The following is a 24,403-nucleotide window of genomic DNA, read 5'->3' on the forward strand; positions in this document are numbered from 1 at the left end:
AAAGCAGGCTGTTCACACCGCAGTTGAAAATATTCTTCAGTTCATTGAGATTTCTGACCTGACGAAAATAAGCTTGTCGTCCAAAGTTGTATTACGAGTCGATTATTGATGGACTCAAACTCCGCAAGTATGTTTTTGCTTGCCTTGAATGAGCTACATACAATATACTGTGGATGTCAAGCACTATGTACAAAATGTTTAAGAACTACCCTTTGCGTTTAATAAAAGGCACTTTGTGCCATTTTATTTTAAGCTTTATTTTAAGAATATTCCAGTACTGCATTTTGAGGCAGTCATTGCCCTTATTCCCGAGAACATTTTATGCTTAGATGATTTCCCTGAACTTTCCTATTAAAACGGCCATCGCATTAGCTTTTGGCGACATTTGAAATTTGCATATTACAGAACTCGGAAATTAAATTTGCCAATCTTGGTCACTAAGTGGTGTGGCCACTTTAACAAGGAAGTATCTGTTTGCCTGCTATTTTTCTACTTTTATTTCACATTAATTTTTAAATTAAGAATTATATGATTAATTGTTATACGATTACTTATACGATGTGATGTACTTAAGAAGGTAAAAGAGACTTCATTCTGATTTTCAAGATTTCTAGAGCAGGGCCTTCTCATCAGCGTGAGCTATATGCCTATTCCTTACGGACGACATCACGGTCTACCAATTCGTAATAATATAATATAGACTTTAAGCTGAGATAGAATTTTAAAATTGGAAAACATAATAAAAATAGCCGTCCTCGAACTGAAGCCTGGTAAGATTTCAAAATATGAAAATTTAAAAAGTACTACAAAATAAAAATGATTTTATAATTGACATAAAAAAATAAGAAATATTTTTATTATTTTAAATGAGTACCAGTATAAATAAGCTAGATAGCTTACTGAAAAATAAAAAATACCTTATTCTTAAATTTAAAAAAAAAATCTGAAAGTTTTCAGACTTTATATTACATCCAAACGGGCGTTTGTTTTTCATTTACAGACACATATATATTTCGAGAACATTTAGGGTAATGCCCTTTAGGCTGAAAATATTTAAAACAATATATCTTTAAAATCTCCGATAGAACGTCTTGCGCATTGGAGATAAAAATTTTGTATTCCCTACAGTGTTGCCACTGCTCGTTTTGAAATGGTTGAGTTTCTTAATCAAAAATTCGTTAAAGAATTACAAAATATGAAATAGACTATAAAACAAATAACAAATTCGGCCTTCCAGGTGCTCAGTTCAAAATTTAATGGTTCTAGATACCGTTGTTTTTTCAAAATGCGAGAAACATGCATATGTTCATGCAGATTCTATATAATTTAATTTCTTGAACTATAATACAGTACAGGGCAATAATATTTGGTGGCAACAATTTTAAAAGTGATTCAGACTTTTATAGTGATTCAATGCAAAAGTTCAGTTTTGAGACTAATAGCCCTTAACTCCATTTGGGCTAAGAAAAAGGTTTATAAAAAATGTTATTAGAGGTAAAGTATTCGTCGAGGTTTCTTTGTATGTATGCTAAAATCAGCTTTCGTATAAGTCAGACTTCCTGGTTTTATTTCAGGTTTTTAAATATGGCAGCAGAACATCCGGCTGTTCACGCTCAGTTTACTACTCCAAACATAATTATTAAAAGCATCTGCCGGAAATTAAACAATATCTATGCATTTTTCGACGAGACACGCGAGAAAATCTACTCATACGTAAATACTAACGAAAATAATGTAATTTATATGGCAGAATATTATTTTACTATTGTTGTACAGACAAGAAAAAAACAATTTAAATGAGCAAGACAATTTTTCTCTAAAAAGGGTAGACACATAAACAGGGAAAGCTACATTTTTTCTTTGTGGTGGTATAAAGATTCGAAACTTAAGAATTCATGGATGAAATTATAGGCAACCTTAGAAAAATTTTCAAAATTAATACCATTCTTCCCTTTTATAAAATTCTTTTTCTATAATAAATTATTTGAACTGAAACTGTTGTTCATTGGCCACTATAAGGATAGAGATTAAATATAATTAGATTTTTTAATTAATAAGCCTGTATTGATAAGAAACATTTAATAGTATAGAGGCTGATTTTTATTTTGACTGAGTAAAGAAGTATGCATTCTTGTATTACACATGCTTCTAATATTAGCTCTGAATCAGTTCCCATTTTTATATAAGAAGCATTTTAAATGCTCTAACCTCAGAGAGTATTCTATTTTAAATAAAATTAACTTTTATGTTATAGCATCTGTTCAATACGGGACCCACCAGCAGCGGAACAGTGATTATTCGAATGGTGAACGGGCGAACGGGGTGGCTGAACGTTTTCGTGAATTTCTCACGTGTAACATACTAGATACGAACCCGTTTCTTTTAAAACAGGGGTTCCGAACCAAAAAAGGGAGAATTCCTCCCTAGAGGGGAATTTCATAGTTTCATGTGGAATGCGGTTAGCCTTTGCAGAGTAACTTAGAATTTTTCAATATCATGAAACTCAACAAATCCGCAATGCCCTCGCCGGGACTTGAATCTGCACCTTTCGAATAAGCGCCAAGTGTGCTACCGTTACACCACGAAGGCATGCAGGAAGGAGAAAGAAATAATTTTTATTTACCAGTTAAGTATATAGTTTCAGTTTATGAATATAAAATATCTATTTTTATTCAAGTTTTTGTATTTATGAACATTTTCTATACTTTTTCTTGTGTAATTTATGAAAGATATTCTAAAAAAATTTTTAATTTAAATACATACGTATGCATTTTTTGAGTTTCCGAAAGGAAGGGGGTGATCAACTTGCAGTGGAAAAAGGGTGTATGGGGCAAAACAAGCTGAGAACCCGTGCCTCTTAGACAGAAAGAGTCAGACACTCTTAGACAGTCGTACTTTGTCAAAGCCAAATAACCAACCACCAGTTTAATACGAAAAAAAGAAATATTAGACAGCCCCCGCTTTTTGCCATCTATTCGCTGAAAATAAATAGTTTACACTAAGATTAATTCAGTATAGTTACTATTATAACGAAACTTTAATTTTACAAATGGTTTAGATTAATAAGAATTTGTTATACACTTAAGTGCCACTAAATTAGGGATAGACATGACTATGCAAATTTTGTAGCGTTGCTATGCAAAATAGCTAATACTATGGTTGTTGATAATCAATCTTTTCAGTTGTATGCATAAAACTTCTTATTTAGACACCACACCTTTGATCGCGGACGAAACGTAGGTTCTCGATGCATGGGCTATTCAATTTCCGAAAGCATCAGAAGGCTAGGATTTTCAAGGTCGACCATGTCCAAAGTATACTGAGAATACACGGATAATTGGGGAAAAAGCTAGGGATCGGGCAAATTACAAAGGACAACTAGCCTTGAACAAGCGTATTAAGAGACGACTCAGTCGTGTTGTGCATAGCCAGCGAAGCCAAACATTAGCTCAGATTACCACCCAGCTGAATCAGGGCACCAGTCGTATAGTCAGTAAACGGATCATGTAACGCTCGCTTCATCGCATGGCTTCGGGAGCCGTAGACCTCGAGAGTACTATTGCTTAATGTATGCATCGGAGCTACACGCAGGCAAGAGAACACAGATAATGAACTCTAGAGGACTGGAAACGAGTATCATGGAGTGATGAGTCTCAATTCCGACTACTTAACACTGATGGGAGTCTGAGAATGTGCCGTCAGACTCATAAAGCCATGGATCCTGCATGCCAGGTTAGAACTGCACACCTTGGCGTTTCAATCATGGTCTTGGGTGTTTTCCCTTGGCGGTGTTTGGGATCTTTGGTACTTATACCAGCCTTCTTCAATATGATTTGGTACGTAGATTTTCTGAGTGATCATCTCCATCCATTTATGTTGTCCTGTCATTAACACGAAAATGGAGTATTCTAGCATGACAACTGCACCTCCCACAGGTCCTGGTTGGTTACTGCCTGTTTGGATGAGCATTCCTCTGATTCTCTGTCATGAACTGGCTTCCTAGAAACCCTGACTTAAATCCTACTGAGCAACTTTTCGGATGTTTGGGAGAAAAGGTGTGAAACCACATCACTAGCGACCCTTCCTGAATAGTGGACAGCTCTATCTGATATTTGGCAAGCCATTCCCGTAGAAAGCTTCCGAAATTTATGTCTCGTCGTATGGTAGCCATTATCAAGGTCAGAGGAGGCCCATCTCGTTAATGACTTTCTATACCTAATTCAGTGGCACTTCAGTGTAATTCGTCTTATAAAATTTACAATATTTTAAAATATTAAATTTTCTGATTTCAACAAATTGCCTAAAGTTGAAACCAACGTTTTAAGGATTTACAGTGTATTTTCTGAAAAGAAATGCCTGTTATATGCTCGCTTTCCCCTCAGTGCAAACTTACGCATATGTGATAAGACAGTAAGCAAGGAGGAAAATATTGTAACATTTATTTATTTGCAAATGAATTTTTGCTCCGTATACTTCAAGCCAAAGAGAACGCTTTTTTCTCTCTTTGGTTTTATCATTCCAGTTTACCTGACGTAAGGGTGCGATGGATTTATCAAAATATACCTCGTTTGCCAAATTAACTGCAACGAGACAGATGAAATTAGGTTTCTTTAATTCACAACCATTAGCATTAGCGATTAGGACTGTTTGCTTTAAATGTTATACATCTTCCTGCAAACAAGCGACTTCTTTCAGTCTCAATGAGTTTATTTTTACAACACTATTTTTCGCTAAAAAAACTGTAAGCTTCCCTCTCGTAAACAGTAACATTCGTATGATTTATTTTTCTCTCATCTGGAAGCTTTTATCTTCTGAGTGACGAAAGATTACTTTCGCTGTGACTTTGTTTCCGAGTTGTTCTCTTCCTAGGACAAAGACGCTGTTCATTCCAACTTGCATTTATTTACTCTCTCTTTATACATGCTGTCTCTCTTTTCGAATCTTTACGTCTTTTTCGCTTAAGTAAACTTTGAAGTTTCGCAAAACATGTATAAAATACATGTAGCCCTAGCAGTTAACTTTCCTTTCTAATGAATGCGTTTTTGGTGAGAAGAGTTTCATGTTAGAATGTCAGTCCATGACTTTTTGGTGTTGGTGTTACGGTATTCAAACCTAAAAGCTTTTTTCGGCTTTTTCCATTTTTTCCAGCCCTTCTCCGCATGGTGTAGTTCAGATACCACAGAGACTTCATTTAATACATCCTTCCAATAGATTTGGTTTTGTTTTTGATAAACGTAATCCAACTGTTGATGTATTTGATATTTATACAGATGGTTCTGGGGACGGAGGGAGCGTAGGAGCTGCCTTTGTTATTTTTTACTATGGAACTGAGGTGGATTGTAAAATGTTTAAGTTGAATATATATAATTCAGTTTTCCAAGCAGAAAGTGAAGCGTTCAAACAAGCCTTATTATGGATTTAAAATACCTTGTTTATTCCCACGTCTGTAAATATTTACACTGACTGCCTGTCACTTCTCCATGCGCTCTCCCGCCCAGACAATTTCAATCCATTAATTGTCGAAATTAAGAGTCGTTTAGGAATTTTGAGTTCATATTCAAATATTAAGCTACATTGGGTTAAAGCCCATATAGGCTTTATTGGTAATGAGAGGGCCGACAGCCTGGCCAAGCAGGCGGTCTCAAATGTCAGACAATGGATACTGAAGTAACAGGTTCGAAAAGAATTGCAATTCGAAGAATGAAAAAATTTTACGTTAACAAATGGAAAATATAGTGGTTCTCTTCACCTAAAAAACAAAGGATTTATGAAACTAATTAAAATCACAAATAAAATGAAATGTATGAACAATATTGACGTTAATCAGGTTTTAACTGGACTTGGTAGGTTTCCGTTCTATTTCAACCGATTTAATCTGCAGGAAAATAAATTATGTAATAGTTGTCAGGTTGATGGTGATGCTAGGCATTTTGTGGTGGATTGTAGTTTAACAACCCCTATTAGACGGATTTTTAACATTACTGATTTTAATGCAAGTGCCATTAATTTTAAAGTTTTTAAATCATATATTATTGCTCTAATGAAGTTTATCAATGAAAATAGGGCGCTTGTAGGAATGTTAAAATTGAATTCTGTATTTATATGGGTTATAGATATCTGTGGTGTTTTATGTTGTGAATTTTTTTTTTGGGGGGGGGGGGTTGTTGTTTGTTTGTTTGTAATTTTGTGCTAGATGTACTTACTTATTTTTAATTTAGCATTTTTGTTTGTTGCTTAGGGGTGGCTGGGTTACTGGCTGCCCTCGTTTGTGGAGATACGGGGCCCCTTCTTTTGAGCCATGAGGACACTCGTGTCCAGGTGGGCTGAAATAAAACCTCCAATTCTTACAATTCTTATCACAGAGACTTCACTTTATTACTTGAGTATCCAAACTAATATAGTTATATAACATGAGACTATTATAACTACTAGACTTAATGACTAGATGCATTATAACTAGAACAACATTGATAATTCTCAGTAATGGGATTATTTAACGTACTACTAAATATGAATACCATTACATATTATTAGTGTACAGCGTAACATATTATATAGGGTTATTATCTGAAAATCAGTTAAAGGTTTATAAGGTTCCAACCTAGAATTTACAGCTAACTGTGTGGAACTTGAGAACTGGTAAGCGAATAATCGCTTTAGCTCAGGAAACAGAAACGTAAACTCAAGAAGGGTTAATTACTCTTTATTGCTCAAAATAAGGATTAACAGATGGTACTTTCTCAGGACGTACAAAAAAGCCTCTACTTGGGCTACTTGCGATATACAGGGTGTTTATAAAGTCCCGGACTCATTCTGATGTTTAATAACTCATAAAATAATGAAGATCTAAACAAACTTATGACATTTATTGAAGGAATAACTTATATATTTTCCTTTTCAGGTTTGAATATCTTTACTTTTGTAAATATCGTCTGCGCGTGTGGTTAATTTCAGATAATTTCATTTTCCAGTCTAAATATCTGTATCTTTCGAAATATCGTCTGCTTATTAATTGCATTTCTCTCTTTTGTTTTTGGCAACTATTGCAATGTTATGTTTATTTTTGATGGATCTGTAAACCCCCATGAATACCGTGAGGCACAAAGGGATTCCCCAAAGGTTAACGTGTGGTGTGGATTAATGCACGACCGAGTCATTGGGCTTTCTTTTTTACAGAAAAGACGATCTCATCAGTCATATACTTAGACATGTTGGAAAACTTCGTATTTCTAGAAGAGCTTCAGCCATATTTCTTTTTGCAACAACATGGTGCACCACCTCATTGGGGTACCATCGTTCGTAGTTCTTTGAATGACCATTTTACAGGAAGATGGATTGGACGAGGAGGTCCAATTCCTTGGCCACCCAGATCACCTGATATAACGCCGCTGGACTTTTTTCTTCGGGGATTTGTACAAGACAACGTTTATAGGAGAAGAGTGTCGAACATGGATGATCTAAAAGCCAGAATTACAACCGTAATAGCCTCTGTGGATGCCGACATGCTTGCCGGTACCTGGCGTGAAATTGAATATCGACTTGATATTCTCCGTGCGACGAAGGGGGCACACGTGGAAGTTCATTGACAAGGGTCATGAAACTTTTTGAGTCTATCCAACCATTTATGTTATTAATTTTAATCTATCTTTGTTATTTTATGAGTTATTAAACATCAAAATGGGTCCGGGACTTTATAAACACCTTGTATATTACTTAAATGCATGGTTTGCGGTTGCATGCAGTTTTAAATATATGCGAATGTCGCATCTTTCACAACAAAATGATGTAAATGCATGATTTGACATCCAAATACATTCGAACCCGATATTCCACAATCATGGGTGTTACGCAATTTGTCTGTCAGTAACATTGCAAAGACTTTTAAAAAGAAAAGGCTTATTTGTGTAAGGATAAATTTCAATATTTATCCTAATAAATAGTAAGATGATGTCAAATCAGGCGAACAAGAACACTACAATCTGGTTCAACAGCGCCTTATTAACACTGTGCGGAGTCTTAAGTTCAGCGTAATTTCAGGGATAATCAGTGCTAACGTTCATTGTTTTCATGAGAGAAAAACACTTCTATATACACACACATACATGATTTTGGTTCTCCGTCTGCCGCCTGAGACCCAGTCTTTTAGGGCTAGGCGCAAATCAAGTCTTCCTTTGTCACCAAGAAAGAAACCACTGGGTCACGAAGAAACCACTGGGTCACCAAGAAAGAAAAATACATTTTTTTTTCATGCTCATACGAGGCATGTGACTTGTCACAATAAATTATTATCATTAATAACAATACCACTCTTTTCGCAGGGCTTTTATCTAGAAAAATGCATTTGGTAAATTGGAGAATTACTTGAGGAAGATATGTATTTAAAAAACGTCTGATGTGTACACCACATGACTTCCTTGTACGGAATATTAAATTATATGCATTTTTTCCTGCATTTCATTTAAACTTATTTCCTAGAATTTCATTAGAGATGGATTAATTCAGTTCTCACTTCGCGCAAGGCAACATAAAACTTTAAAATATCTTTATTACAAATTGAAAAATATAGGAAAATATAAAACACAAATAAAGTTAAAACAATTTAAAATAACTAATTCGTTCTTATAAAAAATGTCCTATTGTTATTATTGTAACATTGTTTAATACTAAAATACAAATGCAGAGAGTGAAATATATATACTGTACATAAATGAAGCACTGCACATAATCTGTACATTTACGTTTTTCTGCTGTCCAGATCAAAAACATTTTTTCAACGTGCTTTAACGTGTCTGATCTTTGTCTGGTAATCCATTTCAATCGTAGACACCATCGTATTCGGCATACGATATGCTATAGCGAAGTTTCGGATACATATTCATACTTTTCAACAATCTCTTTTTTTCACCTCCATAGTGATCCTAGCAATTTTCTTCGATGCTTGACTCTTCTTGTAACCTTTCCTAAGACTCACTGTTAATAAGTTTACAAAACATTTAAGCGAAAAAAAACGCCAAATCACTCGAAAATTCAGAGTTATAGCTCGGGTTGTAACACGCGTACTCATGTACACTCGTAGCATTGTCTCGAAAGAGGCAAACAAGTGTAGTGTGCACAGGACTCATCGAACTCAAGTCGTATTCCAAACAAATGTCGTATGCTAAACAAAAAGTTTCGCTTCCAAATAGGACGTATATCAGGTTGGGCGTATTCAAAGTGAACGTATACCGAACTACCACTGTACTATAAATCCCTATCGATCGAAAATTTCACCGACACGTTAATAAATAATTACGAACTAACAAAAATCGTTACCCAAGAATGTGCACCATTGTTATAATCGTCTTCACACAAATTTCACCGACACGTTAATAAATAATTACGAACTAACAAAAATCGTTACCCAAGAATGTGCACCATTGTTATAATCGTCTTCACACAGATTTCACCGACACGTTAATAAATAATTACGAACTAACAAAAATCGTTACCCAAGAATGTGCACCATTGTTATAATCGTCTTCACACAAATTTCACCGACACGTTAATAAATAATTACGAACTAACAAAAATCGTTACCCAAGAATGTGCACCATTGTTATAATCGTCTTCACACAGATTTCACCGACACGTTAATAAATAATTACGAACTAACAAAAATCGTTACCCAAGAATGTGCACCATTGTTATAATCGTCTTCACACAGATTTCACCGACACGTTAATAAATAATTACTAACTAACAAAAATCGTTACCCAAGAATGTGCACCATTGTTATAATCGTCTTCACACAGATTTCACCGACACGTTAATAAATAATTACGAACTAACAAAAATCGTTACCCAAGAATGTGCACCATTGTTATAATCGTCTTCACACAGATTTCACCGACACGTTAATAAATAATTACGAACTAACAAAAATCGTTACCCAAGAATGTGCACCATTGTTATAATCGTCTTCACACAGATTTCACCGACACGTTAATAAATAATTACGAACTAACAAAAATCGTTACCCAAGAATGTGCACCATTGTTATAATCGTCTTCACACAGATTTCACCGACACGTTAATAAATAATTACGAACTAACAAAAATCGTTACCCAAGAATGTGCACCATTGTTATAATCGTCTTCACACAAATCTGGTACTAATGCAGTGTTTTTCATAAACCACAAGTATCACGAAAGAGTAACTAATTATTTTACCACAAAGCAAATTTTGTTTAACCCAAACACCCATTTTTGCGAATTTGAATCACATCTATGTATGTTCCTGTTATAAATTTTACTTCTGTCTATCTAATACTGGGTAGGCTTCTATATCAGCGCTATATTAAAGAAGCATAAAATGTTATTGAGTGTTAAACGTTTATAAATAAGACAAATTAAAAAAAGCCTTTATATCTAAATGAAGTTTTCTGTTATCACATAACATTCCCCCCTCTCTCTCTACGCAGCTATTATGGGCTAGTGATGACTGAATAAAACCAACTCATCACACGTAATTGAAGCAGCTGACGGATAACGGGACTTATCGTTGTGACCTCTCCCACAGCGACTTGGTTCAGCTTCACGCCCTTCTTCCCATCCTCTTTCTTCTTTGGTCTGGTTGAAAAGCCGCCTTTTTTTTTTCACCTCTGCCAGATGAGTGATGAAACATCTCAAAGACTGAATTCCTTTAGAGGAATTTTATGAATAATATCTTTGGCTGAGATAAGAGATTGAACTTAACATTTGACGATCAGGCGTGGGGACCTGAACATTCTTTTTAACTTAACTATAGCTGTTATATTATTTAAGATTTTTTTTTTTTAATTTCATTTTTCCTACTCCTCCTATGTATTATATGCATCAAATAAATACAAAAATAAGGCTTTTGAACTTGGTTATGCTTCAACGCAATGAGTTACGAACATGCGCTATATTAAAAACTGTTGTGATAATGACAGCCATAAATTTAACTGCTCCAACAGCCGACTATTTCAAAAGGCAAAAATATGTGTTCAAAATAAAATTCTGCATTTATATAGTAACATATGGGATATATCCAAGCAAGATTTACTGAGGCTGAAGATTTTGCTTTGCTATAAAAAAGTTCGTCTGCTTGGGAATTTTTTTTAATTGCATTTATGTTTTTAAAAGTGTAAATTATTGTCTGCTACTTGACAGTTTCGTTTTCATGCAAAATGGCGCTTTCAGAGAAGCAATGGATGGAATTCTATGTTTGGCTCTTTCTGAAGAAAATTATTTGTGTCTAATTATTAAAAAACGTTGCGAAAGCCATGGTGTTTCGATACCTAAAGCTGCGATAGGTAATATTATCAACAAGAAAGGGGGAAAAACGTCGAAGTTTCGCTTCAAGCCGAAAAATTGTTTCAGATACATATCCAAGGAAAAACGGAATGTTTCGAATGTTGCAAATGTAAGACCTCTTATGTTAAAAGAAAAGGTCAAAGGACCAGCCAAGTTAAAGGACAGTTTCAAAATCACTGAACTGCTCAGTGTCATATAAACAAAGTGATGAATACTGATTTGAATCTCAAAGAGGCGAAAAAAACATAATAATCGTCCTTCTCTACGATGTATCTCTAAACGCAGAACGCGCTGTAGAATTCTTTATGAGAAACATGTATTCGACCAAATATGACAAAATGCTGTCACAACAGATGAATCTTGGGTATATTTAAATAACTGCAATAAAAAGAGATCGGTTTATTATCATCAAAGAGGAGGAAAAAAAATCTTAAGACATGGTTCAAAGAATCTAAAAGAGTTTTTCAAAGGGATTTATGATTGTTGCTGGCTTTTCATATTACAGGCAAATTAAAAACACAGAGAGTAGAAAAAATATTAAGATGAACTGCATACATTATGACGAACATATTTTGTACCCAGTTTTTCAAATATAAAACACCTTCTCTTTACCCACAATGCCATCAAGCAATAGATCTCCATGAAGACAAAGCAAGCAGACACACCTCAAAATCCAATATCAATTTTCTGAAAAACATGGAACAAGAAACGAGTGTCAAGGCCATAAACCTTCACTCATATCACTACTAAATCTCCTAATTATAAACCATGTATTTTTATAGTTTGGACTTTTAAAAAGCAGATTATCCAAATGTTGACTCTTATAACCCTTCTTTAGACTTCTTTGCAAAGTCGTTCAAGACGAATGGGATAAAATATCTCTTCCGATATTGCAAAAGGCTTTATTTTTATTGTCTTGTAAATTACGGCGTAGAAAGATAATGAAGAATAAGGGTTATCAAAGAGAACATGTAAAATACAAAAATAAATAAAATATTTCCGTAAATACAATGGAAAATTGTCTAAAAAATGTGCGAACAGTCTTTCATCGATGATTTAGCGCTTTCATCGATGAATATTGAAAATACCTCTGATGAACAAAAGCTGAGCGATGTTAATCGCACTACTTCCTTCCTTAATGTAACTTTATAAGACTGTATTCCCATAACTTTCCATCAAATCACTTTGTTTTATATAGTTGTAACTTTTATCCTACTAAACTAAGCGTTGAGGAACGAACAATCGCTTAAGTCCAAGAACAGAAACGTAAACTCAAGAAGTGTTAATTACCCTTTATTGCTCAAAGATTCACAGATGGCCCCTTTTCTCAGGGCGTACAACAAAGCCTCCACTTGGGCTTGAACTCAAAAATGGGAGAAATAAGAACTAACTAATGACTAAATAAAGAAATTTAGCAGCAGCTAACACTAATGATAAACTAGTTGACCCGGTTACAGTCGAAAACATCGCGGACAAAAACGTCGCGGAGAAAACAACACAAGGCGAAAACGTCGTCATACAAAACATCGTGGGAGAAAATAAAGCAAAGAGAAAACATCGCAGTTCTAAAACATCGTGGTACAAAACATCGTCGTCGAAAATAAAGCGGCTCAAAAACTTCACAGTTTAAAAACATCGTCGTCGAAAATATCGTTTTAAAAAATAAAGTATCTACAAATCATCGCATGACGATAACATCGCAGACATGTTTTTTTTTTTTCAGGTTTTAATAATTTTAAATGGATATTCCCATAATGATTTGTGAGCGCAAGTTGTGAGAAAAGTTTTACTTTCAGATTTTTTATTAACTAATACATTTTTGCTGAGAAAGTAAGAAGGAAACGTAGACATAGAAAATTAATGCAACTTATAGCACTTTAATAGAATTTTAAACCGACATAGTTAACTAACAAAGGCCATTAATAAGTAATTTTTATAAAGCTTTTACTGGTAATTTTTCATGAAAAGTATAATCTATAAGTTGCATTTAATTTTCAATGTTTAAGTTTCCTTCTTACTTTTTCAGCAAAAATTTATTAGTTAATAAAAAAATGTGAAAATAAAAATTATCCTTCTTTACATCTTGCGCTCATAAATCATTATGGGAATATCCATTTACAATTATTAAAACCTGAAAAAAAAAATGTCTGCGATGTTATCGTCATGCGATGATTTGTAGATACTTTATTTTTTAAAACGATATTTTCGACGACGATGTTTTCAAACTGCGAAGTTTTTGAACCGCTTTATTTTCGACGTCGATGTTTTGTATCACGATGTTTTAGAACTGCGATGTTTTCTCTTTGCGATGTTTTGTCCCACGATGTTTTGTAGCACGACGTTTTCGCCTTGCGTTGTTTTCTCTGCGACGTTTTCGTCCGCGATGTTTTTGCCGCGACGTTATCGGCGGACACCAGTTGACCCGTAATATTAAATTAGCTATAGAAGCTATCAAAAGGCACGTAATACGGTTGAGCGTAGTAACTGTTAGAGAGACGTAGCCAAAAGGGAAACGCGCGCTATTCACGAATCCCAACTCTCTTGAAGTCAGTGAACTTTGACTTAAATACTTTCTACTACTTATTTGCATTTAACGCGATTCTAAAAGCGCATTCTGATAAGGAATTGTAAACCTAGGAGAGATAGGAAAGTGCGATAATCTTAAAATAACTGTTATAAAATTAGGATATTCCTTACATAGTATAATATACAAGATGTTCAGAAAAAGTAGCTACTCTTTATTTCTTTGAAAAATGATCCTATACTTGCATTCTCTAGTTATACTTGTTTCTCAAAATGAGGTAGAGTAATTTGTAGAAACAGTTCAACACTATCGGTAGTGGGATATGATAAACATAGCCTCCAAAAAGGAATACTTCTTGTTACTCAAACAATTATGTGCTGTAATTCGTCAATATAAAATATGCTGTGGCTTTGGATGCAAAATTTGGGGAGAAGTGTCTAATTTATATTTTCATAAGGCAAGTTATAGATTTAGTAACAAGTATTGTTTTACGCACTGCGGAGTTTGGATGATAAGCTTTAAGGTATTTTCTTCCTTCTTTCTGCATGCCCACAGGGTGTAACGGTAGCACACTTCATCAGCGTTATATTTTCAAATTTTCACAGGACTAGTTTCGATGGTCTTACCTAACCATCATCCTCAGCTGCAAAAGCGAGAAAAAAAATCTATAATAAAAATATTGTATCTTAATTATATAAAACTATTTTGTCATTGCTCTTTAATGTGAATATTATTCTCAGAATGTTCAGATATACATAATCATACGTGATGAAATCGTTATCAGAGGGCTAGAATAGGAAGAATTTTCAAATACATAGCGAAATAATTTAATGGTTTTCAGACACCAAATTTTTTCTTTAGACACTTAACGTACCAAGAAAAATGTTTTTCTTTGTGGTGAAAATTTAAAAAGCTGAAGATCTCTTAATTATAAATCTCAAATGTAAAATCATTCGTTATGAACTAAACTGTGCTGCAGCCAGTAAGTATGTAAGAACTAGACATATAAGTAAATGTAAACAGTTACTTCTTATTTTTCCCCTGAATTTAATATATCAGTAATTATACTCGCAGAAGAATGCAATACCATTCTTATAGTATATATTATTCCATAGCAGAGAAAGCTTAGTCACTTCCATACTCACTAGTTAGCATACTCACTAAGAAGAAAATTCCTAATGTACTTTCTGCCGTTAATAATAATTAGACATTGTAAAAAAATTTCAGCTTCTTAATTTGCTATAGAATACAAGGGCATTTCAAGAAAGCGTTTCAGAATGGGCAGTATTCAGAAAAAATTTGAAAGAAAAATCTACTAATGTGATCAACCGAGTAAGTGGTGCTATTAATTATTGCTAAAAAACTGGGTCATTTACAAGGAACATTAAATCCATCCTTTCAATTTCCATCAATTTCCATCCATCGATTCAATCAATTCAATTTCCATCCATCAATTCAATCAATTCAATTTCCATCCATCAATCAATTCAATCCATCCATCAATTCAATTTCCATCCATGAATTTTCAGTGAAAATTGGAAACAAAATAAACATTAAAAGTAACTGCAATAAAATAATTTTTTCTGCTTTTCATAAATATACATATAGCATAAACTTGGCAGAAGTTTATATTTCAAAATCAAAGATTATATCATTCTGAACTTAACATTCGTAAGCCTTTAAAATAATGTTTATAAACTACTTATTAATTAACTTTTGATTGCTAGTAACCCCCGTAATCATAATATGCTTCTCGCTTCATAATTAATTTTCGAATATGCTGTTGTTGTTGTCTTGTCCATGAATTCATTGAAGAATGGTTGCCAGAGCCTCAAGGAGGGTTGGACTTCCACTTTTACTCAGTTTTGAGGAAGAGCACCCCGGGAGAGAGTAGGGTCCGAGGGTTTCCACCCCTCTCCCTTACGACTATTCCACACGAGAGGACTTTCAGCTCGCCATATAGTTTGAATACCCCCATGCGTAAAGACACTATACATTCACAGACATCCAGTTTATTGCACTGAGATCTGTTTGCAAAGAATTATTTCGTCGCATAACATTTTCTTAATTTGAAACTATTTGAATAACTTAACGATACATATTTGATACTCGAATTAACAGTTTATTGCAGTGAGATCTGTTTGCAACGAATCATAGCATCGCATAACTGTTTCATTGATTGAAACTATTGAACTCTTTGGAGTAACTTAACGGTGTATAACTGATGTTCAAATTAATAGTTTATTGCACTGAGCTATTGTTTACAATGAATAATTGCTTCGCATAACAAGATTGAAACTATTTAACATTTTAGAATACCTTAGTGACACATATTCAGGTACAAATTAAAACACTTTACTGTATATTTATTTTCAAATATATCACACTTAATAAAATTACTTAACTCATTCGTACTCCACTCAATTTTATGCGTAATAGAACTTTTCTAACACGACCACCCACAGCTCTAAACTATGTTGGTAATGGAGGTGGTCGATTGCCAAAACAAATTACTATCGATGATGCTATTTCTTCATCAAGACTTTCTTAAGTATTCCAGGATACTACTAAATTGTACTATTTATTTTTTCTCTGTAACTTTCTTGCGTATTTCTTCCGGCATGTATTACATAAAGTACTATTTTGTTTTCAGTGATTGACTGTGAAGTATCTGGCTGGGGCGCATGGTCCACTTGCAGTGCCGATTGTGGATCCGGAACCATGATTAGGGAACGTAACATAATACGATCACCTAGGAACGGTGGAAGCCCTTGCCCTGACTTGATTCAGAACAGAGGCTGCTTTGGTAGTAGATGTGAAGCTAAATCTATCGCTAAAGCTCGGCGAGGTGAGTAATACAGGCTTTGGTTGCAATTCAATATGACATATGTAATCATAAATTTTAACCTTTTAACTATTATCCCAAATTATCCCAAATTTGTTATTAAATTAATTATTATTAAATTAATATATTTTTGGGATAATCGATTTAAGAAATGAATAATAATTTTTAGTTGATGAGACATATTTTATTAAATGCGGCTGCATTTGGAATAATCATTTATAATCTCAAAGATATATCCTACCAGACTAATTTATTACATATCCCAAGTTAAATCTTTAGAACTTAAAGACGTAATATTGTAAATTTAATTGTTTTCGTAAATTTTAATTGCTGCCCAGTTTCTGAATGGCCTGGATCTGTACATATGCTGATGAAATTGGTTAAAATTTTACAATTTCTACAGAATAATTTATAATGATTTTAATAGAAATTAAAAGCACACGCATGTAGGCTATGAAATAAATATTTCATTTTAATATGTTTTTAAAGATTTGACAGTTGTGCTTATATCCTGTGCACAAATGTTTCAGCATTTGTGTTCGGAAAACAGGAGAAATTCATTATCGAATCTGTGTTTAGTAATCATCTTTAAAATTTTTATCTTATAAATATTTACGCACAAAGCTGTGCATTCGTAATCATTTTGGTCTTGTTTATTTCTTTCCAGTTCATTTTTAAAATCCTCAATTTATTATAAAATATTACATAAATATCTTGCAAAATTTTAAAACTAACAGATTTAACAGCATACTTTTTGATTATTTGAATTTATTTAATTAACTTAACCCCTTCTATTTTACCTTCTTTTTTGATCGCTTTCACAACAGGGAAGTGTTCATCTTTCTGGTGACAGTCTTTGTTTTGTTTTTGCTTGAGTAACTTTTTTGGGTTTGTACAGTCAAAAGTCGTTAATCCGGAATCGTCGGGACTTCGGCGATTCCGGATTATCGATTTTTCCGGATTATAGATCATCAGTTTAAATCTCGTAAGATGGCATGCAGAAATTCTAAAATTAAAAATATGAAACCGTAATTTATGAAATAAAGAACAATTATAATCTAAAAAGTATCAAATTTTACAAAAAAAAAAAGCTTAATATTTATTTGTTTACTTTATTAAACATTTCTTTCAATGTAAGTTGCTTAAGTTGCTTCGTTTTATGTGATAATACTTTCTCTTTAATTCTATAAACAGACATAATTTCTTGTTCAGTTACAAAGTTCCGCTGTTCAAGTCCCGTTAATTGCTGTGCCGAGAATACCGACTAACTTGTCAATCGAAATTTTTTCGTTTTCACTAACCTCTCTGTCACATTCTTCATGTCTTTATCCATTTCTTGTTTGTTGGACATCGAAACATACCTTCGTTTTGTAGATCCTTTGGAAGTTCCAGCATCGGAAATTCTATTTGACATAATCGAAAGTTCAAGTTTACTTTTATAAAATTGCTCTTACAGTCTGCAAAAAATAATAAGCGGGATTCAATTCGAAGATTGAGGAACAACGCAATCATTAACATTAACTGAAATAGATAATTAGAGCTTACACCGTCCGTTATACATTAAACGCGCAGGCGAAAACGTATTCTGCACTTGCGCACACGCATATGCGCAGTAGTCAAGGTCTTATGCGCACGCGTAAAACGCCTGTGCGCATGTGCCAACGCGGCGCATGCGCAGAAAGTTTTTAGCTTTGAGGTCCGGATTATAGATCATTCCGGATTATGGGTGTCCGAATTAACGACTTTTGACTGTATTTAGGACAACCACGATAACTGTGTACGTGCTGTCTACACGAACCACGACGGAAAATGGTACCAGTGGCTTTTGCCATCGGCAGAATAACATTGTTCAATACAAGTGGACTCGCAAGCTCGGAGTCAACAATTCCATTTTCCAAACGGAACTAATTGCTCTACAAGCTGCAATCTGCTACGCAATTGACCATGCACCGAATGGCATGATGTTTAGTGAATCAGCAGCTAGCTGTCAGGGCATATCGGGCACACGTAGCAGAAGCTCATTGGTACATGCCCATTGCCACGTAATATTGCGAATCGCTTCTCGCAACCGTCCTATTCTTTGTTGGGTTCCAGCTCACAATGGTATCACCGGTAATAAACTGGCTGAAGATCTGTCGAAACAGGCAGTAAACAACGTCCAAGATGAAGTGATTTCAACTCTCCTTCCGTTGTCATATCTTAAAAGAACCACTCAAGCACACATGCATGCTCAAAACATGAAAGGAAAAATGGCTCGCAGCCACCACGGATCGCAGGGCGTCCCTTTTTATCCCTAAAGATGGCAGAAGAGTTACGCAGTAGCTTCGCTTCACTAACAGGATATTTCTGTGGACACGGTCCATTTCTAACATATCTGCACAGCGCAGCAACACAGATCTCTGTGTGTGCGTTAAGGAAGGAAAATCGGACCACTACGTACTTGACTGCCCACATACTTGAAGCTACCAACTTAAAAAGACAGCTTCCACAAACTCGTCAACGTGGGCCGCTAACACTGGCAGTAACAGATCGGCACAACCATAAAATTGGCTCAGTCACTACATATTGTGCCACTGCCTACTCAGCCATATCAAGTCATATGCAGTCTGCCCCAAACAGATCCACAACCTTACTATCCGACACTAATGGGAGTACAACGGAATACACTTCTTTATATTCGGCACTGTTAATCATATTAAACTTTGTGTATAGTTTTGAATTGATATGTATGTTTTGATTTTTTTTACATGTTTATCATCTGCCCGTATACCGTTTGAACTAAAAGATTCATTTGATGGAGTGTTGAGTTATGAATGGGGATAGAACGCAGCTTGAGCAAGAAATCCTTAATTTTTAAACAGGCATATGAAATTATGAGTCAAAAGATTCTGATGAATTTTTAATATAGTATTTTGTTATATTGAAAATGTAATTCTTACATGAAATAAACTTCTCAGTATAAGGAAAAAGTAATGTAATATATTTTATACTTTAAAACCGAAGTCTCCCAAACGCGGATTGATTGGATCCGGCACACTTCCGCAACATTGAGTGCAGGCTGAAAACTTCTTATTTATTCGCAGAAATGCTTAAAAGACTGAAACTGATATTATATTTAAACTATTATCCTTTATGAATAACTATTACTGATCATAGGCAAATTGATAAAGATTAGATAAATTAAAATAGGTTAAGAAAGGGAAAATAGATTAAATATAAAACATAAAATTTAAGCAGAATTTCATGCTGTATTTATGTTACAAAATATAATGTCTGAAGTGAAATATAGTGTTTACATTAAAACACTTTAAAAGAAGGCGTGACATATCCATGAAGGTACGAAATACGACTTCAATAGTGTTATTTTGTAGGAAAACAATATAGTTATGTAATTTAACTTCCGTTAAATGTACGACAGAAAAGGGAAATACATAATTTACATCTTGGAATGTGAAGTATCAATTTCACATTTTTATTGAATTAGTATTTTTAAATATTTAAGCACTGAGTTTTTATTTATTTAGTAGTCCGAAACAGTTATTTTCTCAAAACGCGATTTTGCGATGTATCACCTTTCATTTGAGTCTATTGCCATTCGAAAAAATCTGATGTGTACACCACATGACTTCCTTTTAAGGAATATTAAATTATACGCATTTTTCCTTGCATTTCATTTAAACGTATTGAATTGAATTAAATCTACTTCGCCAACGGCGCATAAACCACAATAGAATAAATGTATTCTTTAAAATTCACTCTATTTGTTTACCATAGCGACACTCTGGCGCTAGGTTCACTTAACAGTATTATATTTCGTTTATATTATAACTCAGAATGCACAAAATTTATATCATTTAAAGAATTATCTAATCGTTGCCATATGTTCTATTCAAATACTTTAATAAAGCTAGAACTGTATATAAAAGAAATTAAGCAAACAAAACAAAAAAGAAACAGTTTTTCACAGACGACTCAGTATTTCTCATTCAATTAATTCAGTTTTCACTTCGCGACAAGGCAAAAATACATAAACTCAAAATATCTATATTAAAAATTACGAAGTAAATCTTAAACACTTATTTCCTCGAAAAAATTCCAGAATGAATTAAGCATTATTTAATTCGCAATAATAAATAAAGGCGTTATCTTTCTTGTTGCGAAGCTTACTCTCTCTAGAATGGCAACAAATCTACTATTCTGCTGCTTCAAATGAAAACAAACATATCCGCCATATTATTTAAAAATTAGGCTTAACCGCACTTAAACAGTTGTTGATAATTCTACAAATATTGCTTGCAGATTTCCTAAAGGTATAAAAACCTTAACCGGAAGATAAGAACAACATAATTCAATCATTTTTAAAGCAAAAAGTGCACAATTTACAAACATAACATATAAGAGTAAAACTGAGATCACTGAGCCGGGTAACAGAGGGGATATATATATAAATATATTTATATACGTTTGGTGTCGCCGATTGCAAAATACGAGGTGCACATCTACATGTTATAGCAGTCCTATATACAAAATTTCAACGTTCTGAGGCTACTCGTTTTTGAGTTATGCGAGATACGTAATAAGTATATAATAGTATATATGCGTATATAAGTACGTACATACGTTCGTACAGACGCCAAGAAAAAATCTCTTCAGAATTCATTTTAAAGCAATTTTATAATTTTTTGGGAGGAAAAGAGTATTTTATTCTGTCCTTACGTACAGATATCACGCAAAAACATAGTTAAATTGCATTCGATAGCAGTGAAAATGGATATTTTCGTTGAAATATGCTGCCTGAAACTTTTCGCGATTGCAATACTTCCTTTTTAATTCGTACAAGGAAGTAAAAAACGTAAAACATTATTCTTTCAGACTTAATCTATCTGTTATAAATTAAAAAAACTATTCAAAAGCAATAGATGCAATCTTATTTATACCGTAGTCAAAACACCTGATTCGTATTCGCAACTAAGAATCTCATTTGGCTAAATTCAAAGTAGCGAAATCGTGTTATTTAAATTGACGCGTATTTCAGGTTTTATGTACAAACAGATCTTACATTAAAAAGTCATTAAGAGGTAACGTAATAGTTACAGCAGGTTTTTAATAACGACGATGATACTTGCCGCAGATATTTCCAAAAATATATTTTTTATGCTGATGCTTAATAAATTCTTCATACTGCTCTGGGGAAAGGTCATTACTAGCGTACGAGGAAAAAAAACGCAAATGAACCGACTGGCGCTCATTTTCCACGAATAAAAATCAGAAAAATTACTGAATTATGAGTCGATATGGGTGTTGGGATAGAGGTTGGTTGCTTTCTTGGAGGTCGTTGCACTTCTCTTTGTTCAATTGAGGGCTCCGAAACCCCCTTGCCCCGGTGACGGCTCGGTTAACGAGCTACACGCAGACTTCTATCTTGATAGTTACTGATAGGGAGGAAAATCATTGGATTATGTTACAAATTTGCGAACTGCTGAGTTGCTTTTGATTGGCTGCCCTTCTTACGAAACGTAATTTGTCAAAGTTCTCATTCACTAGTTTTTTAATCTCATTCAGAAACTCTGTTTTGATGCATCGAGCTATTTTAGCAATAATAAAATGGGGGGGGATGGTAAATTCTAAAAACTAGAAACTAATGCGAGGGCAAATGTATTTTAGGAAAACTTATTTTTTCTAATTATTTTTTATTAACAGTAAAATAATTTTGTAATTATGTATTTACCATTTTTCTATAATTTTGTGAGGCGAGAGGTCTATACTATCCAAAAAATATAATTTTTTTAAATTTTATTTTTAGTAATTAGCTTATACTTAAAAAGCTAAATTGTTTCACATAATCGATATCTGTTACATAATCGATACCACGGATCAATGTGAGAAATTATTTTACTCCCATAAAATATGTATAAATTATCATATTCTGGTAAATGTATCGGTCATCTTGACAATGCACAATATATTGATATACAGGTATTAAATAATGGTAATCATTTATTGACATAACTGACATATTCTTTATGGAGTTACTATAATTTTAACAGAAAAAAGTCAAAGGAATTCCTTGAGCTGCAACATTTTTTTTTAATTAGCCCAAAGGGGAACTTTCACCAGGAAGGCTATTAATTTCGCTTTGGGATTTTGCTTCGTGCACTATAAAACGTTTCCTAATTGTTGCCACCAAATATTACAGCCTTGCGTTATATTTATAGAAGTTAAATAATGCATCATCTAATCTGCATAACAAAATAATCATAAATCTGCATCAATATATGCATGTTTCTCGCACAGTGTAAAAACAACAGTACCTAGAGACATCAAATTTTGAATAACGAGGTCCTCCACTCAAATATGGGCATCTGGAAGCCCAAATTCGGAATTTGGAATTTATTTTATTATCGATTTCATATTTTGTAAAAACTTTAACGAATTTTTTATTAACAAACTAAACCATTTGATAGCGAGCAATGGCAACATTGTACGGCCTAAAAAAAAAATTATCTCCCGCGCGCCAAACTGTGTATCGGAAATTCTAAAGATGTGCTATTTTTAAATATTTTAGTGATATTGCTTTTGAATTGAATTTTACACTTTAAGTGCAAAGAACATGATATTTAATAAATAAATAAAGGTAACACACAAAACGTTAAAAAAAATTGCCCCTTTGGGCATAATATAAAATCTGAAAGCTTTCAGGTTTTTTTTTTAATTTATTTTTTAAAGTATTTAATTAACTAATATGCGAGCAGATTCAACTTATGTGTATTATTTATTACAGTTCGGTCGCATGGTATTTTGGCATCAGTGAAAAAGACTAATTCTTTGAAAAATTCATGTCTTGTACTCACGAAATAGCATACCCGACACGAAAGTAGGCAGTAGAAGGGAGGACATAGAGTGTCCATTAATTTCCAAGCAGTCGGAAAGACCTTTCATCCTCTGTCTTAAAAAAGAATTTTATGGCTTTTTTGATGGTGAGAAACTGTTATAACAGTGGTGAATGCGATATAATGTGCTGAGTGAAATGAGGTTTGTGTAAGGGAGCATGTGCGTCCGGGCGGCAATCTGAACTCTTAATCCTCGCTTGAATGCTTGCAGACGGCGTTCATAAATTTGAGTTTTATCTGCAGGCTGTACAGATAATAAATATGCAAGTAGGTCTGCCGTTTAAAAAGCATGGAAATTATTCAAGTTCGGCATATTCCATTCTGTAATATATCATAAGGAATCAGTATGTTAACGAAATTAAAAAATCTGATGTGTACACCACATGACTTCCTTGTACGGAATATTAAATTATACGCATTTTTTCTTGCATTTTATTTAAACTTATTAGATTGAATTAAACCTACTTCGCGGAAAGCGCATAAACCACAATGGAATAAATGCATTCTTTAAAATTCACTTTGTTTACCACAGCGACACTCTGGCGCTAGGTTTACTTAACAGTATTATATTTCATTCATATTATAACTCAGAATGCACAAAATGTATATCATTTAAAGAATTATCTAATCGTTGCCACATGTTCTATTCAAATACTATAATAAAGCTAGAACGATGTATAAAAGAAATTAAGCAAACAAAACAAAACAGAAACAGTTTTTCACAGACGATTGAGTATTTCTCATTTAATTAATTCAATTCTCACTTCGCGAGAAGGCAAAAATACATAAAAACTCAAAATATCTATATTAAAAATTACGAACTAAATC

General features: G+C 33.7%; 1 protein-coding gene across 1 annotated transcript in view; it reads left to right on the forward strand.

Moving 5' to 3' along the window:
- Positions 1-24,403, forward strand: part of LOC118187256 (somatomedin-B and thrombospondin type-1 domain-containing protein-like) — a 93,098-nt gene that overhangs the window by 42,921 nt on the left and 25,774 nt on the right. Inside the window, exon 2 of the mRNA XM_035357439.2 lies at positions 16,494-16,688. Within this exon, the coding sequence (XP_035213330.2) occupies positions 16,494-16,688 (195 nt within the window). The remainder of the gene's footprint in view (positions 1-16,493; positions 16,689-24,403) is intronic.

The sequence above is a fragment of the Stegodyphus dumicola genome, chromosome 3 (genome assembly GCF_044657685.1).
Source record: "Stegodyphus dumicola isolate Sdum_Otavi_A_Nest chromosome 3, ASM4465768v1".
Classification (NCBI taxonomy): Eukaryota; Metazoa; Arthropoda; class Arachnida; order Araneae; family Eresidae; genus Stegodyphus; species Stegodyphus dumicola.